Here is a 25,160-nt window from a genome sequence, read left to right on the forward strand (position 1 = left end):
ACACATATCATCAGATTATTTAAACTGGCAAGAGGAAAAGCAATCTTTTATTCTACATATGACTAAATCTTGGAGAATTCATTAAAACACTTAGTAAGTCATTTATATTTCTTACCAAGTAAAATTAATCTAAATACTTTCCCCCTATATCAAATCAGTAATTTAGGCAACTATCCTAAACAACTAAATGTTAATGCCATTAAATATGACGGTTCAACCAATTTTTAAAGTATCATCTAATTACCCTCTGCTAAATGTTTGAGCAATTTCACAGAAAAAAAAAAAATTCTCTGAAAAGATCCTGTTATTTTAAACATCAGAGGAGGTATCTGGTATGCAGAAGATGAATTGTGACCTAGACCTGTCACTGAAATTAACACGAAAGAGCTGCCTTGATTATAACACATTTTCTATATTACTATCAGATTACCAATGGTATTTCTAACATAGCCAAGTTTCTGTGGGTTTTATTCCAAAACTCATTCATCTAAAAAACAAAACAAAACAAAACCAAGCCCTGACCGGTTTGGCTCAGCGGTTAGAGGGTTGGCCCATAGACCACAGAGTCCCGGGTTCGGTTCCCACTAAGAGCACGTATCTCGGTTGCAGTTTGTCCCCAGCCCCCGTTGAGGTCATGTGGGTGGCAACCAGTTGATGCATCTCTCTCACATTGATGTTTTTCTCTCTCTTCCTCCCTGTCCCCTTCCCACTCTATCTGAAGATAAATGCAAAAAAAATGTCCTCGGTGAGGGCAAAACCAAACCAAAAGAGAACCACTGTATAAGAAAATGAAAAAGACCTTAAATTATTGTAATCTCATATTTCAACATGATAACAGTTGTTAAAGGTTATTATACTAAGTTAGCCATCACTGCTTAATGAAAATGATATTGAGGTTGCCTTGCCTTGAATTAAAAACATTATTTAAAAGTCAATGTCTCTACAATATAAATTATTCAAATCAATTATGTTGTATACCTTAAACTTACACATGTTATATGTTAATTAGATCTCAAAAATTTTTTTAAATCACTGTCTAAAGAATATACAACCTTTCCCTTTCTGGTTGAGTGTGTTAGTGGTCCAACAGAGAATATATTCAGACCAACCACACTTAAATAAAAATAAATAATTAATTAAAATGTCAACTTGAAGGGAAAAAACTGTGATGGAACAAAATATATTCAGGAAGTAACATTTGAGTATTTCCCTACAGTGCAAAAACTGAAATTTATTGACAAGAGTTCATTTATAGAAAAGCCAAGCTATACTGTATCTGTGACTAAGGAAAGCTCTCACACATCAAACTGAGATTAAATATAAACAGAAGTATGTTAATTCTACAGAGGAAGATACAAACATTCATCTGAGAGAAAAACTGCCGTTATAACTAAAACTAATTAATATATAACACTCTCAATAAAATCATATGTGCTAACATCATTATCAACTATCAAATAGCAAAACTATTCAAAGTTTTTATTAATGCAAAAAAAAAATTAGTTTTCCACAACACAAAACATGAACCATAATACCATTCTTAGGCTTGAATTATAGTTTGAAACTGAAAAAAAAAAATGTAATACTTTCATTCCTAAAATCATAGTGGATAAGCAAAAACAAAACAATTATAAATTTTTATATTTTATTAATCATAGTAAAAAAAAAAAAAAAAAAGACTAAGGTTGTTTTCTGAAAACAAATTCTTATTAAGCTCTTCCGGGTTCTATATTAAAAACCTAACTGAGCCCTGGCCAGTTTGGCTCAGTGGTAGAGCGTAGGCCTGCGGACCGGAGAGTCCTGGGTTCGGTTCCCGCTAGGGGCACGTACCACCAAAAAAAAAAAACCTGACTGAAAAGCAAAAACTAAAAATTATTCATTTTTAAGATCATTAATTTAGTAAATCATTGTAAGGTTATAACACAGCTTTACTTTATCCCTTTTCCCCCCACCCCACACTCACACCTCTATACTAGGATGTGGAAGAATGGCTGGCTGGATTTGAATCCCTACCCTAACAGTATTACCTTTTTCAAGTTAATTTCTTTCTTTATTGTTTTTATTGATTGATTTTTATAGAGAAAGAGAGAGGGGAAGGCAGAGAGAGAGACATTGATTAGTTGTTCCAACTATTTATGCAATCACTGGTTCTCTTCTTTGTGCCGACCTGGGTATCAAAACTAAAACCCTGGTGCATCGGGAGGATGCTCCAACCAACTGAGTTACCCAGCCAGGGCTCAAGTTAATTTCTTTATACCATGTTTCTTATCAGTAAATTAGAAAAAATAACAATACTTCCTCAAAATCAGTGTGCTGAGTAAACAAAGCATATAAAATACTTAGAATAGTCCTAGAACATAACAAATGATCAATACATGTTACCTACTATTATTATGCCAAAATAGTTGAATTGTACAGGCAGTAGAGCATGCTATACAAGAGCAGGTGCTTCATAGTTAGAAAGACCTAAGTTAATGTTCCAGCTCCACTGCTTACTAAAGTCTCTGGGCATGCTCATAAATCTCTTTAAACTTCAATATTCTCATCTGAAAACGTTATTAATACTAATATCTATCTCAGAGTTATTATAAGGATTAAATGAAATACTGTAAGGTCTCCTCACAGTATTAGACCACAAGTCATCACCATCTTTATTATTTTAATAATAATATTTGATAACATTCCTTGAAATGACTGGCAATAACTCTGAGATATCAAAACTAGAGCTAGAAATTACCAACCTGGAGTACAATGTATTGTATCACAAGAGAAACACATAAAAAGAAAAATAAATCTCTGAAAGAGGGAAGAAAACTATTATTCACCAAGTGCCTGCTAGGTAATCATGTTATCTCATTTTAATCCTCAAACAAACCAGTAAAGTAGATACATAAATCCTTTCCATGAAGAAGAAAACAGCTTGAAGTATATGTTATTTATATTAGGTCACAAAGCCAGTAGGTGACAATCAAGATTCAAACTCTGACTCGTCTGACTCCAAAATTCAAACTCTTCCAATACATCACATTCCGTTCTCTTTCTGCCTTCTCTTCAGACTCCTTTCTGCAACACTTCTGTTGGATGATCAACTAAAATGATCTAATTTCAATTAATGGGCTTGAGGTGGCTTGCAAGAACGTCCAATAAAGGGAGCATTACTTTTTCAACAAATATTTTACTGACTGCCCACTACATAATTCTGCATGATCATAAAGATGGCATTATGTTATATAAAAATAAAAAATTTTCATGGTCTTAGAGATATTATTGCCTCTCTCTGAGTAAGGAAAAATATCAGTCCCAGAAAAACTGTTGTTCTGGTAAGTGAGATTATCTGTTTACTTCAGTTCTCTATATAATCCCAAAGTAAGTCCCCACTCCTATTACCCAAACAATCAACTGTTTCTGGATTTAAAATTCCTGCCAATAGGCTTTTGACATCACTGAAAACTTCAGTTAGTAGTCTGACTTAGCGACACTCCCTATGATAGCAGTTTGGGCAGCTGGTCAAAGATGAAAAAATGCGAGAAAGGAAGGCTGACTCACAGAGAATACATAAAAGCAATCCTGTCATTCAATGACACTGGAGAAGAGAGCTTCAGGAATTGACTCACCCTTTCCTTTTTTTTAAAATCCGCACCAGAGGGTATTTTTCTATGTATCTTCAGATAGAATGGGAGGGAGCGGGAGAGAGAGAGAGAAACATCGATGTGAGAGGGTCACATCGACTGGTTGCCTCCCACATGACCCCGACTAGGGCTGGGGATGAACTGCAACCAATGCACGTGCCCTTGACGAACCCGCAACCCATTGGCCGTGGGCTGACGCTCTAACCACTGAGGCAAACTGACCAGGGCCCCTTTGCTTTTTTATTTTTTATTTTTTATTTATTTTTTTATTTATTTTTTTTTTTTTTTATCCTCACCTGAGGATATTTTTCCATTTTTTGTACAGATAGAGTGGGAGGGAGAGAGGAAGGGAGAGAGAGAGAGAAACATCGATGTGAAGGGACACATCGAGTGGCTGCCACCCGCACGACCAACCAGGGCCGGGGACAAACTGCAACCGAAGCACGTGCCCTTAGCGGGAACCGAACCCGGGCCTCTCCGGACCGCAGGCCAACGCTCTAACCGCTGAGCCAAACTGGCCAGGGCCCCTTTGCTTTTTTAAAAAAATTACTAAAATCATATGTTTAACCAAGAATAATTAAAAAGCAACACTTCCTTTGATGTGTTTTGTGGAGGAAGTCTGTTCTATGCTTTTAATGAGCAGTTATGAGGGAGAGGGGAAAAAAAATTAAGATTTCAAAAGACTCAGGTAACTGTCAGTTTTAAGACTCAAGCCTGTTGCTTACAAGAAATAAAAATTTACATTTCTTAATATTTAATATCTTCTAGATTTAGTTCTATCACTTTCCAACTAGAAGATTTTAAGCATGTCACTTTACCTCTTCAAAAATCACTTTATGGCCCTGGCCAGTTTGGCTCAGCAGTTAAGAGCGTCAGCCCAAGAACCGGAATCTTGGGTTTAGTTCTGGTCAAGGGCACGTACCTCGGTTGCGGTTTGGTCCCCAGCCCTGGTCAGAGTCATGTGGGAGGGCAACCACTTGATGTGTCTCTCTCACATTGATGTTTCTCTCTCTCTCTCTCCCTCTACCCCTTCTCTCCCTCCTTCCCACGCTATCTGAAGATAAACAGGTGAGGATTAAAAAAAAAAAAAAAGCCAGATAGTAAGTTTAGCAGGCCATATGATCTGTCTCAACTACACTCTGCTGCTGTTAGTGCAAAACCTGCTGTAGACAATACATCTGAATGAATGTGGTGGTGTTCCAATAAAACTTTATTTCTGGACACTGAATCTGAATTTCATATGATTTTCACATCCTGGGTTTTTTGTCAACCATTTAAAATATAAAAAACATTCTTAGCTCATAGGTCACACAAAAATAGGCAGTAGAATTGATTTTTGACAAAGGTGCAAAAGAAATTCAATGGAGAAAGAATAATAGTCTTTTCAACAAAAGGTGCTGCCTGGCCAGTGTGGCTCAGTGGACTGAGAGATCCCTGTTCAATTCCCAGTCAGGGCACATGCCCAGGGTTGCAGGCTTGATCCCCACTGTGGGGTGTGCAGGAGGCAGCAGATAGATCTCTCTCTCTCACATCGATAATCTTCTTTCTCCCCTTTCCTCTCTCAATCAATAAAAACATATTTTATTTATTTATTTTAATCCTCACCGAGGACATTTTTACATTTATCTTCAGATAGAGCGGGAGGGAGAGAGAGAAAAACATCAATGTGAGAGAGACACATCAAGTGGTTGCCACCCACAGGACCCCAACCGGGGCCGGGGACAAACTGCAACCCAGGTATGTGCCCTTAGTGGGAACCGAACCCAGGACTCTCTAGTCCGCTGGCTGACGCTCTAACTACTGAACCAAACAGGCCAGGGCAAAACATATTTTAAAAAATAAATTAATTAATAAGGTGCTGGAGCAATTGGCTATCCATAGGCCAAAAAAAGGAAACTTGACCTAAACTCCACACCTTATATAAAATTAACTCCAACAGAAGATCACAGATTCAAATGTAAAAGTTAAAACTTTCAGGAATACAAACAAAGAAAAAAAAAACAGAGAAAATCTTTGAAACCTAGGTCTTGGGACCCTAGACATGACAACAAAAGCACAATCATAAAAGAAAAAATAAATAAATTGGACTTCAACAAAATTTAAAACTTGCTCTATAAAAAAAAAAAACACCCCGTGAGGCAGATAGAAAGACAAACAATATAGTGGGAGAAAATACCTGCAAACCACTTCTCTGACAAAAGACCCTTACCTATAATGTATAAAGAATTCTCAAACTTTTGCTTAGTAAAAAAAAAAAAAAATTCACCCTGGCAGGTTTTGCTCAGCGGTTAGAGCATCTGCCCAGGGACCAATGAGTCATGGATTAGATTCGGGTCAAGGGCACATACCTAGGTTGTGGTTAGTCCCCAGATTTGGTCGGGTCATGTGGGAGGCAGCCAGTTGATGTCTCTCTCTCTCTCTCTTCCTCCAACTCTCTCTGATGATAAATGGAAAAATATCCTTGGGTGAGGATTAAAAAAAAATCAATTAGAAAATGGGCAAAAACAGACATTTTAATAATCGGAATATATGGATGGCAAACAATAACACAAAAAGATGTTAAATATCACTAGCCATTGGAAAAATGTAACTGAAGTCCATGATGAGATACCACTATACAACTATTAAAACTGATAAAATAGCCTGGCTGGTGCGGCTCAGTGGTTGAGCGTCGACCCAAGCATGCACCAGGAGGTTGCTGGTTCGATTCCCAGTCAGGGCACATGCCCAGGTTGTGGGCCCGATCCCCACTAGGGGGCATGCAGGAGGCAGCCAGTCAATGTTATCATTTATGGATGTTTCTCTCTCTCTCTCGCCCTTCCTCTCTCTAAAATCAATAAAGAAGAAATTTAAAAAATAAATAAAACAGGTAAAATAAAAATAGTAACAATACCAGATACTCGCAAGGATGTGGAGGAAGTGGATCTCTCATATATTGCTGGTGAGACTGTAAAATGGTACAGATTGTCTAGAGAGTAGTTTGGCAATGTCTTAAAAAAAGCAAAAAACTAAATATACACTTACCATATGATCTAGCAATTGCATTCCCAAAGAAATGAAAATTAATCCACACAAAAACCTGAACATAAATGTTCAGAGAAATTTTATTTATAATAGCTAAACTGGAAACCAAAACATCCTTTAAGAAGTAAATGGTTAAACTGTGGTATATCCATACCATAAAATACCACTCAGTAATGAAAAGGAGTGAGCTAGTGATAAATACAGTAACTTGTATGTATCTATAGAACATCAAGCTGAGTGGGGGAAAAAAAAAATCTCAGAAAATAACATACTGTATTATTCCATTTATATAACATTCTCAAAATCATGAAATTATAGAGTTAAATTAGTGGCTGCTGGAGAACAGATTAGTGGTTTCTAGGGGTTAGGGAAGGTGGGGAGACACAGGAGGTTCCTAAGACTATACATGGACAGCATTAAGGGGATCTTCATGGTGATGGAATCTTGATTGCAGTGATGGTTAAATTAGTCTACAGGTGATAAAATGGCACAAAAGTACACATACACACCAATATCAATTTCCTGGTGTTGATATTATACAATAGTTATGTAAGATGTAACCACTGGAGGAAAGAGCTCCTGTCTGTACTATTTTTGCAATTTACTGTGAATATTTATTTACCTCAAAATAAAAAGTTTCAGTAGTTTCTAAAAATCTGAGGATAAGGGAAGGGAAGACATAGCTCTGTAAATAACAAGGGACTAGCCACTCTCCTTATTAATCTAAGAGTTGTTTCAAGGACAAAGCGTGATCAAATAACAAAAGACAGTTGTAACGGTCTTAATATCAGCCAGACACTGTTTTAAGTGCTTCCCACGTATTGCCCCATTTAAACCACATAAAAACTTTGTAAAAGAAATACCATAACCTTATTCTACAAACAGGAAAAGTGAAGCTGATGGAGGTTAAAGTAATTCACCTATGGTCACACAGTAAGTAGTAGAGCAGATATTTAAACTCAAATTGACTCCAGAGGCATGCCTCCTGCATACCTTGGTAACAAGTATAGTGTGCAAAAGCCTGGATTATTACTGATTTTTTTAGAGAGAGAGAGGAAGGGGTAGAGGAAAGAGAGGAAGAAAGGGAGGCAGGGAAGAGAGGGAGAGAGAGAGAGACCTATTTGTTGTTCCACTTATTTATGCATTCATTGGCTCCTTGTATGTGTCCTGACAGGGGACTGAACCCGAAACCTTGGTTTTTGGGGACCACACTAGAACTAACTGAGCTACCCGGCCAGGGCAGAACCTAGATTAAACAAGGTTAAACCAGGTTATTTTCTGTAGGGTTCTCAGAACTATTAAAATGCCAGTATGTGCCCTGGCCATTGTGCCTCAGTTGGTTCAGTGTTGTCCTGTGCACTGAAAGGTGGCCAGTTCAATTCTGGTTGGTCAGGGCACAGGGACAGTTTCCCTCCCATGCCTGCCCTGACCAAGGATCGAACCTGCAACCTAGGTATGAGACCTGATGGTATGTACCCGAAACCGTTTTGGTATACAGGACAATGCCAAAAGAAAGGGTAAGCAAAGAAGTGGATAAACCCCCAGAGTGTAGGGCTCAGTGGCTAAGCATTGACCCATGCACCAAGAGATCATCGGTTTGATTCCCTGTTGGGGCACATGCCCAGGTTGCAGGCTTGATCCCCAGTAGGGGGCGTGCAGGAGACAGCCAGTGGATGTTCTTCTCTCATCAATATTTCTCTCTCTCTCTCCTTCTCTCTTCCTCTCTCTCTAAAAATCAATAAAAAGATATTTCTTAAAAAGAAGTGGATAAATGAATAGCAGAAAGAGAAAGCAACAGTGCACAGTGGGGGGATGAAGCTGGAACTGGGATGCAGGAGCTCTGGGTTCTACCCTCTATTAGGCCAATGATTCATTTAAAAATTTTTAAAATATTTGTACTTGGCATTACTTTGGGCCTTAGTTTTTTCCTCTTTTACTATACAAATTTTAAATGGATGACCTCTAAAATTACCTCTAATTCTATATGGTTAATACAAACACACATATGAAGTAAGGTGAGAAAAAAAGGTAAAAATAAATGAGCAAGATTACTGAATATTGATGGTGGAAACTGGCACTCCAGTCAGTCTGGCACAAGTTCTATTCCTGAGGCTAAGATCTGGATACCACAAAAGGAAGAAAGACTGAACTGATGAATTCAGTAAATACTATTGAGCAATTATTTGCAATAACTGTACTATTTGGAAGTAGCACCCAAAATAAGTAAATAAATGATTAACATTAGTCTTAGTCTTAGCCTAAAACCAAATTTGTGAAGGAATCCAAGACTCACAAAACTTTAGATCGGAAAACTGGTTCATTAACCTAACTGGCCCAGTACTAAGAAACACAAAAGTATCTTAACATCTTCTTGAGAAGAAACAACTAAAAAATTACATAAAATAATTTAAAAAGTAAAATTCATGACAAAAATCAAAATTCATATAGCCCCCTCCCCCTTTCTTCTACAGAGAATATAAACAAAGGCTATAGGTACTTGAAAATAGGAAGACACCAATCTTGGCTACCCTAATTTCTCTAGAACCCACATTTAATTAGGTAGTCCTACATTTTCTGGGTTAAATATTCTCGACTTTAATCAGGGTTATTGGAATTAAATAAATTCTCAATTTGTTGTGCCAGACAAAATAAAATGCCACTGGAAATGTCGCCTCTAACATCTACCATTGCACACTTACCACTTTTTAGGGGCCCGGTTAGTCCTATTTCCTAGGATCAAAGGGGAGAGAAACCCTTCCCCATTCCTTTTCTGAGAGGTAAGATCTAATATAAACATTAAAAATTATTTTTACCCCCCGATTTTAAAAAACCACGAAGATAAACTGCGGCTGATATTTTATCTTGCAGAAACTAAGGCAATCAGTGAGCAGAGTAACCTATCTAAACATTCAAACTCATTAGAGCCCCAAACCACACCCGGGAAGATTTTGGAGCAGAGGAGAGTGAATATTAAAGCGACCATCAAGGAAAACTGGAAGAAAGGATTTCAGCGACGAGCCTTTACTTCAGAAAGGCAGTTTTCAGTACCTCGCCTACTAATCCCACGCCAAGGACCGCAGCGCGCGGAAACCCTGCCGAATTTGAAAACAAACGCAGGCTCTGGGAGGAGAGGGTGGGGGGCCTGGTGAGGGGGTTAGTAACTGACAGCTCGGCCTGGAAGCGAGAAGCCTCAAGTAGGTCAGACCGTGTCAACAATTTGAAACCCAGTCCACCCCAGTGGGTTTAGGGGAGCACAGCAGCAAGAGATAGGCAGGGGCTTGGCGTTTCGGTGCTAAAGGGGCGGAATATCTGTCTGTGCTGAGAGAGACCTAGAGCCCAGGCTCCGCAGTTCGTCTGCTCTCACCTCTCTTGGGGGCCTTGACCAGAGGCACCCCACCAGTCCTCTCGCCGTTTTCCTGCTTGTCCTTGTGTTTGAGATCGCCCGGAACGCAGGAGCTGGGGTCACCGTCGGAGCCGCGGTGATGATGGTGTTTGTGCCGCTCCTTGTGGCCCTTATGCTTGGGCCCGGCCGCGCTCACCGTCAGGGGCGAGAAGGTGAAGAGGGCCGAGGTGCCGGGGGCTGAGAGCGGGGCGGCGACAGCGGGCCCGGCGGGTGCCAGCGAAGGTGGCGGCGGAGGCGGCAGGAGCAGAGGTTCAACAGGGCCTGGGAGGGTTGGGGCTGCATTCGTTGGCGGCAGCGGCCCGGGATGTTGGCGGCTGCGACGCCGCCGATGAGGGGGAGCGAGAGGGGGGTCCTGGCTCGGCCGCCCCCGCTTCTCCTGAGATCCCCCACTGCTCGCTCGGCGCTGCCGCTTCACTCCCCGCGGCGAGACCCCAGCATGGGGCTTCTCCTTCCCCTCTTTGTCCGGCTCCTCCTGCGCCGCCACCGCCCGTACTACGCGCACCGCTCCGACCTGCGCAGCCATTTCACCCACAAACACACATTTAAATGGCCCGACCGCCCCCCCGTCCGTGTATCGCGCAAGCGTCGCCCGCGCACGGCTCGCTGGGTATTGGAGTCCCTCCGCCGCCCTGAGCTTCTCGGAGGTACTTGGTCCAGAGCTGAACATGCCGGAAGCGGCCGTTCCCAGCGCCTCTCCGCAGGCCTCCCCTCCCGAGCTCATTGTAAAGCACCCTGGGCCGCGCAGAGCCTCATGGGAGCGGTAGTTCCTCCGAGCTCCGCACCGCCCCCCTGGCTGCGGGGGCGGAGGAGCGGATAGCGAGCGTGCGCCGAGTCACGCTTCGGGCTGCGACGCAACCGCCGCTGGGCGGAGAGTTGCCGCCAACCGCCTTAACGGCCCAAACAATGTTAATAGCTTTCCGAGTCTGGCGGCGCGTTCTTGTGCCCCTCCGTCGTTTTACGCGGAGTAGCTGGTCTCCATAGTTACTCTTAAATTTCCTATTTCTCTCTTAACCTTTGTGAGGTAAAAGAATCTCCGGCCTTTTATTCTTGAACAAGCGATGAGATGGAAGAGGAAAGGGGAACCCAGTACTGTGTCAAATGAGGGCGATTTTGCTTTAAAATCTAATAGGGCTGCAATTCAGAAATGTTTTGACCCTCTCGCGGGCATTGCCATGGTGACAGCTCTCGCAGCGAGGCAGGTGCAGGAACCTCGGGGAGCCGGCTGAGCGCCGCCCACCGCGCCGCCGTCGCTCGCCCCTCCACTGCCTGTGAAGGTGGAGTCTGTCATTATTCTGAATACATTCCTCCAGTGAGGGGAAAATTCTAGATGGAAAAACGTGTTTTAAATTTTTTTTAAGGTTTTTCAAATCGTAAGTATAAGGCTGCATAAATTTGAGGTGTGCCTACCACAGAACACGCCCCAAATCGCCCGTGTTGAAGCCTTCCGCTCGGAAATTCATTGACAATTTCACCGTCACTTCAGATTTTACCTCAGATTCTTTTAATACAGTTGGTCCTTGATAAAGAGATTTGGGAATAATTGATTACGATGAAGCACTGTGGTTTGATACCAGTCGTGCCTGGAGAAGTATTCAGCTAAAGGAACACTCCAGTGTTAGTTTAAAAACAAGTTTATTGAGCACCTATTGTGTACAATGTACTACAATAAACAGGTAACAATATTTCATCCAATTTCCACCTTCATTTGGCTTCCCAATGAAAAATATTGAAAAACAAATGGTCTTTAAGTATTTCATGCTTCTAGAAGTTAAAGACTTTTTAAAATTAAAAAAAATTTTCAAAGAAGTCTGGAGAATCCTTTTTAATAATTACCCATTTACTTATTTGTTACATAAAATTAGATTTGAAAGATCATATATTCTTAAAATGTCAGATCCATATCTATATAGAAAAAATTTAAAACTGGTAGTGCCTCTGATTGGTTGGATAAAAGCTGCATATGTTTACACAGAACCTTTGAAATGAAGAAAATGCTACCAAAAGACAGCTATTTTGTTGATTATCCTTATAGATTTGGTAGTGGAGTAACTTTGGTTAAAACTTATCAAGAATGTAATTGAATATATTAGTTGATATGTACAAATAAAAAGATTACAGTAATTATTTACATATTTTATTCTCTTAAATATAACTTCTTTTTAAAAATATTTTTTCTTTACTAATTTTTAGAGAGAGGGGAAGGGAGAGGGAGAGAGACATAGAAACATCCATGTGAGAGAGAACATCGATTGGCCGCCTCCTGCACACCTTGCTATGGGGATCCAGCCCACAACCTGAGCATGTGCCCTGACCAGGAATCCAACTGGTGACCTCTTGGTGCATGGGTTGAAGCTCAAACACTGATCCACACTGGCCAAGCATAACTTCTTTTCTTACTATTCTAGTTTCCCACAACATTTGGGAAGATGTTCGAGGTATGCTCCATTTAAACAAAAATAACTCCCAGGGAATAGTCATTGTCACAAGCAGTAATTTTGTATTGCAACCACAAGGTTAGATTTTTAAAAACACTTTTTATAGTAAATTCAACATTTAATTGAGATCCAATTCTTACAAATCTTTTAAAGTTTATATTTATGTAGAAAGTAAAGTCAAATAAAAAATAATTTCCAAAAATGAAAAGTCCATTCCTAAACTCTTTCTTCTACAGCATTCTCAATATAAGCTGAAGTGACAAACTCTTTTTCTGCTGTTCCCAGCCCAATGTAAATGAGATTAAATGTAAAACTTCTGGTACTTATTTGCCTATTGCTTTTCTTTCAAAAGCTGTTACCACATTACCATTATGATTATAGAGCACTTATTTTAGCCAGCCATATTCTGGTAATTTTTTTTGCAGGTGCACTTGAGGTCTATAGTCCAAAATTGTGTTAAGTGTTCCAGTGTGATGGTGGCTTTCTTGGTCCTTTGGGTTTTGAAAAACGATTTGCAAAACCTGGGAACAAAAATAAAGCTGAGGGTGAAAGAGAGAAGGGAGTAAGATGTACAAATTGCCAGTAATAAAAACAATCGTGGGGATATAGAGTACAGAATAGGGAATACAGTCAATAATGTAATAACTGTGTACAGTGTCAGATGGGACTTATCCAGGTGATCACTCTGTAAGTTATATAAATTTCTAATCACTATGTTGTACACCTGAAACTAATATTGTATATCAACTGTTACTGAAAGAGCACAATTAAAAAATATAAAATTGAAAAAAAAGATTTTATATAAAAATGAATGTGTGGCTTTTAGAGTGTCTTATAATATATGCAAATACATGTTGTTGTTTTTTTCCAAAGGGTTAGGCAGCATCTTTGATCAATTCAGTAATAGATTGTAAAGGTATTACAGTAATTAAAACTCAAATAATAATAGGATACTAATAACAGTTTAAATTCATAGAATACTTACAAATTTAATAATGTTAATTACATAAAGAAAACTGGTATAATTTATTGCCTTTGGTAATTCAGCATATATTCTTTTTTTTCCAGCTTCGTTGAGATACTGATATATAACATACAGGGTACGACAAAAGTAGGTGTACAGCTGTTTGTATGGAAAACAATACAATAATAAGTAATAATATGAGAATAAACTGTATTGTGTACTAACAAGTGTAAACCTACTTTTGCACCACCCTGTATGTAAGTTTAAGATGTACAACATGGTGATTTGATACACGTATAGTGAAATGATTACCACATTAAGGTTAGTTAACACCGCCCAGCTGGTGTGGCTCAGTAGCTCCAGCATCCATGGACTGAGAGGTCCCAGTTCAATTCCCAGTCAGGGCACATGCCCAGGTTGTGGGCTCCTTCCCCAGTAGGGGGCGTGCAGGAGGCAGCCAATGGATGTATCTCTCTCACTTCGATGTTTCTTGCTCTCTCTCTCTCTCTCTCTCTCTCTCTCAGAAAAAAATCAATAAAGACATATTAAAAAAAAAAAAAAAAAGTTGCCCTGGCTGGTTTGACTCAGTGGTTAGAGCGACAGCCTGGGGACCAGAGAGACCCGGGTTTGGTTTCCACTAAGGGCACTACCTCAGTTGTGGTTCCAAACCCGGCCCTGGTTGGGGTCGTGCGGGAGGCAGCCAGTCATTGTGTCTCTCTCACATCCGTGTTTCCCTTTCTCTCTTCCCCCCTCTCTTCCTCTCGCTCTATCTGAAGATACATGTAAAAATGTGCTCAGGTGAGGATAAAAAAAAAAAGTTAACACCTTTATCCCCTCACATAATTACCATTTTTTGTGATGATCATGTTTAAGTTTTACTCTCTCTAACAATTTTCAAGTGTATAAAATACAGTACTGTTATTTATAATTACCATACTGTACACTAGATCCCCAGAACTTATTCATCTTATAGCTGGAAGTTTGTATCCTTTGACAAACATTTCCCCATTTTTCCTCACCCCTCACCCTAGAAAACCACCATTCTACTCTATATTTCTGAGTTCAACTATTTAATTTTTAAATTTTATTTATTTATTTATTTATTTTTTATTCCTCACCCAAGAGCGGGAGGAAGGGAGAGAGAGAGAGAGAGAGAGAGAGAGAGAGAGAGAGACAGAGAAACATCAATGTGATAGAGCTACATTGATTGGTTTGCCTCCCACACGATCCTAACCAAGGCCTGGGACCTAACTGCAACAGAGGTACGTGCCCTTGACCAGAATTGAACCCTCGACTCACTGGTCCACGGGCCAATACTCCAAATGCTAAGCCAAACCGGCCAGGGCTTGAGTTCAACTTTTTTAGATTCCACATATAAGTAAAAACATACAGTATTTATTTCTATCTGTCTGACTTATTTCACTTAGCATAATGCACTCAAGGTTCATCCATGTTGCAAAAAGCAAGATTTCTTTCTTTTTTTATGGATAAATACTATTCATAGATAAAACTTTGCTATATCCATTTTCTTTTTTTTTAATTCTCACTAGAGAACATTTTTCCATTTTTGTTAAGGTAGAGTGGGAGGGAGAGAGAAGAAGAGAGAGAGAGAGAGAGAGAGAGTGAGAGAAACATAGACATAAAAGGGACACATTGAGTGGTCATCTCCCACATGACCCCAACCAGGGCTGCGGACGAATCGCAACCAAGGTACACGCTCTTGACTGGAACCAAACCCATGATTCATTGGTCCGCAGGCTGATGCTCTAACTGCTGAGCCAAACCAGCCAGGGCTATATCCATTTTCTTTATCCATTTGTCTGTCAATGGACACTTAGGTCATTCTATGTTTCAGCTATTGCAAATAATGCAATGAACATGGGGTGCAGGTCAGGTATCTCTTTTGAGATAATGACTTCATTTCCTTCAGGTATATACCTAAAAGTGGGATTTCTGGGTCATATGGTAGTGTCATTTTTTTTTAAATATTTTTTTTTATTGATTTTAGAGAGATAGGAAGGGGGAGAGGAAGATAAATGTTCATGGGTTGCCTCCCGCACACACCCAACCAGGGATCGAACCTGAAATCTGGGTATCTGCCCTGACCAGCAACGGAACTAGTAACCCTTTGGTGCATAGGATGACACTCAACCAACCAAACCACACTAGCCAGGGCGATAGTTCTATTTTTAATTTTTTGAGGAACTTCCATAATGGCTGCACCATTATGTTTTTCATAGTGGCTGCACCATTTCCATTTCGTTCCACAATCTCACCAACACTTGTCTCTTGTCTTTGATAATGACCATTCTAACAAGTGTGAGGTGATATCTCACTGTGGTTTTGATTTGTATTTCCCTGATGATTAGTGATGCTGAGCATCTTTTGATGTATCTGTTGGCCATTTATGTGTTTTTTAAAAAAATGTCTATTTAAGCCCTTTGTCTATTTTTTGTTTTGTTTTGTTAATCCTCACCTGAGGCTATTTTTCCATTGATTTTCAGATAGAGTGCAAGGGAAGGAGAAAGAGATAGAATGAAAGATCAATATGAGAGAAACACATGGATTGGATGCCTCACACACAACCCCAACTGGGGCGAGGGATCGAACCTGCAACCCAGGTACATGGCCTTGACTGGGAATCAAACCCGAGACCCTTTGGTCCAAGGGCCAACACTCTAACTGCTGAGCCAAACCAACCAGGGCCCTTTGCCTATTTTTAAATCTGATTTGCAAAATCAAAAATTTTATCTACATCTTTTTACCCACCACTAACTCATTACAAAACAAACAAACAAACAAACTGGGAAATAATTAATTTCAGAAAAAAAGTACTATTGCTTTATAAAATTATTGTATTAAGTTCACTTATGCTTCTGTTTCAGCCCAAAAAGCCCTCAATTTATTGAGATTATATTTGAAAAGTTTAGAAAAAATAAAGTAATAAACAATCCTGGAGAACTAAGTATATAGTTACTCATTTATATGTCTCCCCCAAACACTCCTCCCCACCCATCCTAAAAAAGGAGAGTAAGAAAATTTTGCACAACCAATGATGGCTTTTTCTGGGTTCTTTCAAAATATATGATGAATAACGACATTGATTCTTTATTACTTCAGCAACATATGACTTCCCTTTTCTTTGATGGAAGTATATTTTCAAGGTAGTCTTACATTTAGCAACTTTAGGGGTTCAAATTGAGCAATGAAAGATTTCAAATACAAAAGGAGAACAGAGAATGGAAAACTCAATGATATTCCTAAACCTTTCATTTCATCATCATCTTGCAAAATTTCATCATACCTTGCAGAATTGATGAAAGCATCAGGTAAGATATTTATTAGAGCATCCAGCACAATGCCTGGTATATAATAACTAACTCAAGTGTTGCTTACATCGGAACCACAAAAAAAAAAAAATGCCAGAACTGGAAGAAAAGGAGAGTACGGAAGAGGAAGAAAAGAGATAAAAATAAGAAACCTAGAGCTTGGTGGTTAGAGCCTTGGCCTGAGGACTGAAGGGTCATGGGTTTGATTCCAGTCAAAGGCACATACCTGCGTTTGATCCCTGGCCCAGTCAGGGTCATGCAGGAGGCAATCAATCGATGTGTGTCTCACATTGAGTCTCTCTCTTCCTCCCTCCCTTCCACTCTATCTAAAAATCGATGGAATAATATCCTTGGGTGAGGATTAACAAAAGAAAACAAAAAAGAAACCTAGTAAAACTTATTAATTGTGATGGCAAAAAAAAAAAAAAAATGGGGCAGAGGGGTGTACAACGTAGTTCACGTGTATTTTACTCCTCTGAGTGGCAAAAAAGAAAATAGAAGGAAAAAATTTTGGGGTTAAATAGTTTCACACAATAGTCACAAAATCATCCATTCAGTCCAGATAGTTTGATTGCAACCCAAGTGTACTGAGAATAGAAGAACATAACATGCAAGTATTGAGTATCTAAAATTGGAGAAATATCTGCATTTCAGTCTTTTTCACCAATCAATTCTCAATAGTTTAGAGCTACTTTTTTTTTTTTTTTTTTGCATGTAGCCTATTTCTGGAAAATAAAAATGTTTATAAACAACTACATTTTTTAATGTCGTGCAGTTCCAGGACTACCCCAGCCAAAGAAATGCCAGTATTGCCCAGAGAAAGCAGCAAGTTCAGGTCCCAGTGCCCTCTCGAGCTCAAGTGCACATGGGACATTCTCAAAGATAGACCACATGTTAGGGCACAAACTAAGTCTCTACAAGTTAAAGAAGATTGAAATCATATCAAGCATCTTCTCAGATCACAATGGCATGAAACTAGAAATCAATTGCAACAAGAACATGCAAAGACATTTGAAAACATGGAGGCTAAATAGCATGTTATTGAACAATGAATGGGTTACCATGGAGATCAAGGAAGAAATTAAAAACTTCCTGGAAACCAATGAAAATGAACACACAACAACACAAAATCTATGGGATGCAGCGAAAGCAGTTTTGAGAGGGAAGTTCATAGCACTACAGGCCTACCTCAAGAAGCAAAAAAAATTCCTAATAGGCTATCTAACCTCACAACTTAAAGAACTAGAAAGCAAACAAAAAGAAAACCCCACAGCAAGTACAAGGAAGGAAACAGTAAAGATCACAGCAGAAATAAATGACATGGAGACCAAAAAAAAAAAACAATTCAAAGGATCAATGAAACAAAAAGCTGGTTCTTTGAAAAGATAAACAAGATGGATGGACCCTTAGCTAGACTCACCAAGAAACAAAGAGAGAGAACCCAAATACACAAAATCAGAAATGAAAGATAATAACTGACACCACAGAAATACAAAGGATCATTAACAAATATTACGAACAATTATACGGCAACAAATTCAACAATTAAGCGAAATGGACAAATTTCTAGAAACACAGTCTCCCAAAACTGAACTGGAAAGAGATAGAAAACTTGAACAGACTGATAACAACAAAGTAAATTGAAGATATAATCAAGACTCTCCCAGCAAACAAAAGCCTAGGCCCAGACGGCTTCACGGGGGAATTTTACCCAACATTCAAAGAACTAATGCCCATTCTCCTCAAACTATTTCAAAAAATTCAGGAAGAAGGAAGACTTCCAAACTCATTTTATGAGGCCAGCATAATTCTAATTCCAAAACCAGAAAAAGACACTACAAAGAAAACTACAGACAAATATCCCTGATGAACATAGATGCCAAAATCCTGAACAAAATACTAGCAAATCGGATCCAGCAATATATCAAAAAAAATTATTCACCATGACCAAGTGGGATTCATCCCAGGGATGCAAGGCTGCTGGTACAGTATTCTCAAATCAATAAATGTGATACACCACATAAACAAAATGAAAGATAAAAATCATATGATCATATTGATAGATGCTGAAAAAGCATTCGACAAAATCCAGCACCCATTTCTGATAAAAACGCTCAGCAATCTGGGAATAGAGGGATCATATCTTGACATAATAAAGGCCATATATGAAAGACCTACAGCCAACATCATACTCAATGGGCAAAAATTAAAAGCATTTCCTTTAAGAACAGGAACAAGATAAGGATGCCCACTTTTGCCACTCTTATTTTACATAGTACTGGAAGTCTTAGCCACAGCAATCAGACAGGAAAAATAAAAGGGATCCAAATTAGAAAGGAGGAAATGAAACTGTCATTATTCGCAGATGACATGATACTATACGTAGAAAACCCCAAAGACTCCATCAAAAATCTACTAGACTTAATAAATGAATTTGGCAAAGTAGCAGGATACAAAATTAACGTCAAGAAATCGATGGCATTCTTTTTTTTTTTTAATCCTCACCCGAGGACATTTTTCCATTTTTTGTTCAGATAGTGTGGGAGGGAGAGAGAGGAAGAGAGAAACATCGATGTGAAGGGACACATCGAGTGGCTGCCACCTGCACAACCGACCAGGGCCGGGGACAAACTGCAACCGAGGTATGTGCCCTTAGCGGAACCGAACCCGAGTCTCTCTGTACCGCAGGTCGACGCTCCAACCGCTGAGCCAAACCGGCCAGGGCTCGATGGCATTCTTATACACCAATGATGAACTCACAGAAAGAGAAATTTAAAAAAAAAAATCCCATTTACCATTGCAGCAAAAAAATTAAGATACCTAGGAATAAACTCAACCAAAAAAATAAAGGACCTTTTCGCAGAAAACTACAGGTCATTGAAAAAAGAAATAGAGGAAGATATAAAAAAGTGGAAGCACATATTTTGTTCATGGATTGAAAGAATTAACATCATTAAAATGTTCATATTACCCAAAGCAATCTATATATTCAATGCAATCCCCATCAAAATACCAACGACATACTTCACAGAACTAGAACAAATACTTCAAAAGTTCATTTGGAACCAAAAAAGACCTCGAATAGCCACAGCAATCTTGAAAAAGAAGAACAAAGTTGGAGGGATCACATTACCAGATTTCAGGTTATACTACAAAGCCACTGTAATCAAAACAGCCTGGTACTGGCACAAGAACAGGCACATAGACCAGTGGAACAGAATAGAGAACACAGAAATGGACCCAAGGCAATATGCTCAATTAATATTTGACAAAGGTGGCAAGAGCATACAGTGGGGTCAAGACAGCCTCTTTAATAAATGGTGTTGGGAAAATTGGACAGCTACATGTAAAAAAATGAAACTAGACCATCAACTTACACCATACACAAGAATAAACACAACCTGGATGAAAGACTTAAATATAACTCATGAATCCATAAAAATCCTAGAAGAAACTGTAGGCAACAAAATTTCAGACATCACACGCAGCAGAATTTTCACTGATACATCACCTAGGCAACAGAAACAAATGAGAAAATGAACACATGGGACTACATCAAACTCAAAAGCTTCTGCACAGCAAAAGATACAATCATCAAAATGGAAAGGCAACCCATTGTATGGGAGAGCATAATTGCCAATGATATATCAGATAAGGGGTTAATTTCCAATATATATAGAGGGCTCATACAACTCAACAAAAGGAAGACAAAGAACCCAATTAAAAAATGGGCAGAGGTGCCCTGGCTGGTTTGGCTCAGTGGTTAGAGCATCGGCCTGCGGTCCAGAGAGACCAGGGTTCGGTTCCCGCTAAGGGCACATACCTTGGTTGCAGTCTGTTCCTGGCCCTGGTTGGGTCGTATGGGTGGCAACCACTCAATGTGTCCCTTTCACATCGATGTTTCTCTCTCTCTCTCTCTCTCTCTCTCTCTCTCTCCCCCTCCCACTCTATCTGAACAAAATATGGAAAAGTGTCCTCGGGTGAGAGGATAAAAAAAAAAAAAAGGGCAGAGGAACTAAATAGACACTTCTCCAAACAGGACATACAAATGGCCAAGAGACATATGAAGAAATGCTCAACATCACTAAGCATCAGAGAGATGCAAATTAGAACAATAATGAGGTACCACCTCACACCTTTCAGAATGGCCGCCATCAACAAATCATCAAACAATAAGTGTTGGCGAGGGTGTGGAGAAAAGGGGACTCTAGTACACTGCTGCTGGGAATGCATACTGGTGCAGCCACTATGGAAAACAATATGGTGTTACCTCAAAATATTAAAAATTGAACTGCTATTTGACCCAGTGATCCCACTTCTATGAATATACCCTAAGAAGCCTGAAACACCAATCAGAAAGAATATATGTACCCCCATGTTTGTAGCAGCACTATTTACAATAGCTAAGGTCTGGAAACAGCCCAAATGTCCATCAGTAGACGAATGGATCAAAAAGCTGTGGTACATATACACAATGGAGTACTATGCAGCTGTAAGAAAGAAAGATCTCTTTATCCTTTGAGACGACATGGAGGGACCTGGAGAGTATTATCCTAAGCGAAACAAGCCAAACAGAGAAAGACAAGTATCATATTATCTCACTTATTTGTGGAATATAATGAACATAACAGTCTGAGGAATGGGATAGTCCCAGAGACATGGAAGTGGGGTACAGACTGACAATTCCCAGAAGAGGGGGTGGTGGGGGAGAGATATACTACAGAACTTATATGCATGTATGCATGAACAATGGACATGGACAACCAAGCTGGGGACAGGGTGGGGAGGAAGGAGGATGGGGGAAATTAGTGGGGGGAAAAGGAGAAACATCTGTAACAAAAATAAATAAATTTTAAAAATAATAATAAAAAAATAAAGTGTAAGTTCTACCTTCTAAAAAATAAAAATAAAAAAATAAACAACTACATTTTTTTCATTCAAAGGTAAATACTTCTTTGAATAAAATATCCTTACAAGTTATATTACCTCCTTTATAATAAAAAAAAGTCAATGAGAAAGTTAAATGCTGCTTTTAAGTAGATAAAATGTTCAACTTTCAGAAGAAACAACTTAGAGGCAGCCCTCTAATATTTTATTCTCATATTGGATAATAGATTGTTGTAAAGTTAGAATGGCCTTGAATTACTCAAGTTGTTATCACGGATTGAGAGAAAAGAAAGAAGCAGGGAACATGTGTGTTCCAGGCAAAATGTGCTGCTTTTTTCATAGGTTATATAATAATCTATATGAATATTTTTAACTAAATAATTTCATAAGAATAATAACTTCTTTTTTCTAATTCTAACTTTTTTTATCTAGTTATAACATTATAAATATTTGAGTTAATGTAATCGAAATAAAATTTTACAGCCCAAAAAACAGATCCAGAGATTCTAGTTAAATATTTTACCAAGGTGAGATAAGACCATAACCCAGGTGTGACAGAAATTACTACCTGCCCACCAAAATCTTTTCTTACTTCTTCTTCAGGAGTAGAATTGTAAATGGGTAACTATATTACACTTCCTCGTATCTCTTGCAGTTTAGACATAGCACATGTCTAAATTCTCAAGGGAATGTGAGCCAATGTGATGTTGCCACTGCCAGGCCAGTGCCTTGAAACCAGCCGAGGAGGCCACACCTTTTCCATGTTTTTCTCTCATCTTCTTGCCACCTGCAATCTGGATGTGGCAGCAACCCAATTTTGGCCATATAGACAAGGACAATAACATAGAGCAGCAATTCTCAAGGTGGGGTCCCCAGACCCTTTCAGGGAGTCTGCTTTTTGGTCAATAATTTTTAGTAGTAATGTCCTAGATTAGTTGCTGCACTTATTACAAAAAGAAATATATAGTATAGTGATGCCACCTTAAATATAATATAAAGTTATTTTACGTTTATAGCTGACACTTAGGGGTGACAGAACAAACAATTCGATTAAACTGTCAGAATTGTGCTTCAGCTCCTACTGTGTGGTGAGTTATACAAGATTAGACAGCAGCAACTGCTGTTTTTTTTATAATCACATTTCTATATTTTATAACTTTGCTTAGATATGAACTGGAGTATTATAGCATCTCAGAATTTGTTTCATTTGGCTACTCACATTCATTTACTAAATGCCAACATAATCATTTGGTTACCTGGCTTTATTTTCTGCATTTGCTAGGCAATTCTATGTAATAGAATACACAGCCCTGTGTAAGATGTTAAGTGGTTGCTGAGGTCAAAAATAAAAAAGACAAATTGCATGAAAAAGAATATAAATATAAGGACCTATACATACAACCTCAAATCCTATTTTAAGTTGTATCTCTTATACTGTAAAATAACAATTTGGGTAAACATTTTTAAAATTCTGCTGAAAAATAACACACATACCAAAATTCAGTAAGGAGCTGGAGTTGTTTGACTGAACAGGGTCTGCAGGCTTGTTTGGTGAGGGAGAATTACAGAGACCTAGAATGAAAAGAAAAAATGTAAGGGAAAGAATGAAGACAAATTGAGATAACTTTATCAGATCACATAATTGTTGAGATTAAACATTTCCTCCAAAATAATACTCCCAAATAAACACATCACTATCAAATGTAACAAACTATAGATGCTTACAAATGGTGACACTATAATCTTCTCATTTTTGTGAAGGGCTGATTTTCAGGTGGAACTTTGCCATGGTTACACCAGTTGTCTAGGTTTGACCTCATTCCTTGTTGGTTAGTGTCCACATATAACAATTGTTAAAATTAGGTATGCCAGTGTCCTGCTTAATCAGAGCATTGAATATACTGACAACAATTGGTCAGGACCAGTTTTAATTACAAGCCAATAAGACATCCAGGCTAAAGGGGGAGCATATGGAATTCAGTAGCCATGAGCCAACTGGAAGGGGGAAAGGATACATACGCAAATACAGACAGATAAGTATAAAGCTTCAGGATCAATTTTGGAGCCAGATATTGTCCTTCATTTAAGGATAAAAGACCAGATGATAAAAGTAGCTGAGAATCAGAAATTAGCCTAGATCTAGAGAATGACTTGGGAGCTCTTACTTAGATGTAAGACTCAGTCTCCAAGAGTCCCGTATCTCCAATCTATGCCAACCTACTATCTCAATCTACCTCAAGTTTCTGTGTCTTATTTGATATTCCCAAGACAGGATTGGAGTTAGAGAAAAAAGTTTGGGGATTTTTTGTTTTGAGTATTTCAAAAGCTAAGCTGATCAAATCAATCTTTGGCTATTCAAGTCATTCATTTCTTTGCTTTTAGCTGTTTAATTCTCTTGTTTTGTACTATAATTTCCTCCTCTTGAAATGTTTAAATTCTCTTTTGACTGGCTTTAGCCATCATACTTTTCCGTCATAGTTAAATCATGACGGGTGAGAAACCAGTTCATTTTGGAGATCAAGTGTGGTGGCAATGACAGCAGACTAGCACAGTGTATGGACAGAAAGATAGACTGAAAACTCAGAAGAAAAGAGTAGGATTCAGGTGTAAACCTTCTCACTCAAATAATAACTTACATTAAGTTTTCTCAGTGTTCTTTGTCCCTCCCTATAATACCAAGTAGCTGTTTAGTCCTTGATGATTAACCAAATGGATCAAATTTGTAAAAACTCGATCACCATGTTTTATATACTTTGTCGTGATAAATAAGGATTTCTAAGATAACCAAATTCCCATGGTTTCAGGAGCCTTTGGGTTTTGTTTTCATTATAGTATAGCAAAAATAGTAAGCAACAGACTTACTGTTGCTAATAATACTTGGAAAAAATAGAAATGAGTCAATACTTTGCTTATTTCACTAAATCAACACATTTGTTTCACAATATGCTTTGCTGTGACTGTTTCCAAAGAAAATACATCTGAGGTTAGACTGCTGAGAATTTTAAATAACACACTTAGATGACAGCATCTTAAGATGAGTAGCAAGTGCCAAACATCACTCTATTATTCCAGTCTATCAAGCAGAAACTTCCCCCCTTACTTTCTACTTATATTAAATTATCACTATGGAGCCCAACACAATACAAAGCCTTGGGAGGTGATCTGATCCATAGGACCCTAGCAAACCTCTGTTCAGGAATAATATTAACTTTTTCACAGAGTGGTTTATATATGGAAGAATTAAATAATCATGAAAGTATATATATATTTTAATGAATATAAAGAAGCTTACTCTTTTTCATGTTCCGCAAAATTTTCAAACTCTGCAAAAAGGAAAATGTTAATATTGTTGTGTGAAATCCCAAATACTTTAATCAAGTAGAAATACAAATGTCAGTCAAAAGGATTAATTTCCTTAAAAAATAGCCACCAAAATGCACAAAACTATTTTTTCATCTTGCCATTTTTAATTCTGTGTAAAGGCCTCCA

At 38.6% G+C, this 25,160-nt stretch overlaps 2 protein-coding genes across 5 annotated transcripts in view; both read right to left on the reverse strand.

Annotated features, from left to right (window-relative positions):
- The window catches only part of RSBN1 (round spermatid basic protein 1), a 53,945-nt gene extending 43,166 nt beyond the window's left edge, over positions 1-10,779 (reverse strand). Inside the window, exon 1 of the mRNA XM_036272772.1 lies at positions 10,018-10,779. Coding sequence (XP_036128665.1) covers positions 10,018-10,777 — 760 coding nt within the window. The 5' untranslated portion in view covers positions 10,778-10,779. The remainder of the gene's footprint in view (positions 1-10,017) is intronic.
- A 2,075-nt stretch (positions 10,780-12,854) lies between these two features.
- The window catches only part of PTPN22 (protein tyrosine phosphatase non-receptor type 22), a 65,321-nt gene continuing 53,015 nt past the window's right edge, over positions 12,855-25,160 (reverse strand). For all 4 annotated transcript variants that reach the window (XM_036272062.1, XM_036272060.1, XM_036272064.1 and 1 more), the window contains 3 exons: positions 24,964-24,994; positions 23,166-23,243; positions 12,855-13,012 (listed from right to left, as the gene is read on the reverse strand). In XM_036272062.1, coding sequence (XP_036127955.1) covers positions 12,948-13,012; positions 23,166-23,243; positions 24,964-24,994 — 174 coding nt within the window. In that variant the 3' untranslated portion in view covers positions 12,855-12,947. The remainder of the gene's footprint in view (positions 13,013-23,165; positions 23,244-24,963; positions 24,995-25,160) is intronic.

The sequence above is a fragment of the Molossus molossus genome, unplaced genomic scaffold, assembly GCF_014108415.1.
Source record: "Molossus molossus isolate mMolMol1 unplaced genomic scaffold, mMolMol1.p scaffold_m16_p_20, whole genome shotgun sequence".
Taxonomy (NCBI): Eukaryota; Metazoa; Chordata; class Mammalia; order Chiroptera; family Molossidae; genus Molossus; species Molossus molossus.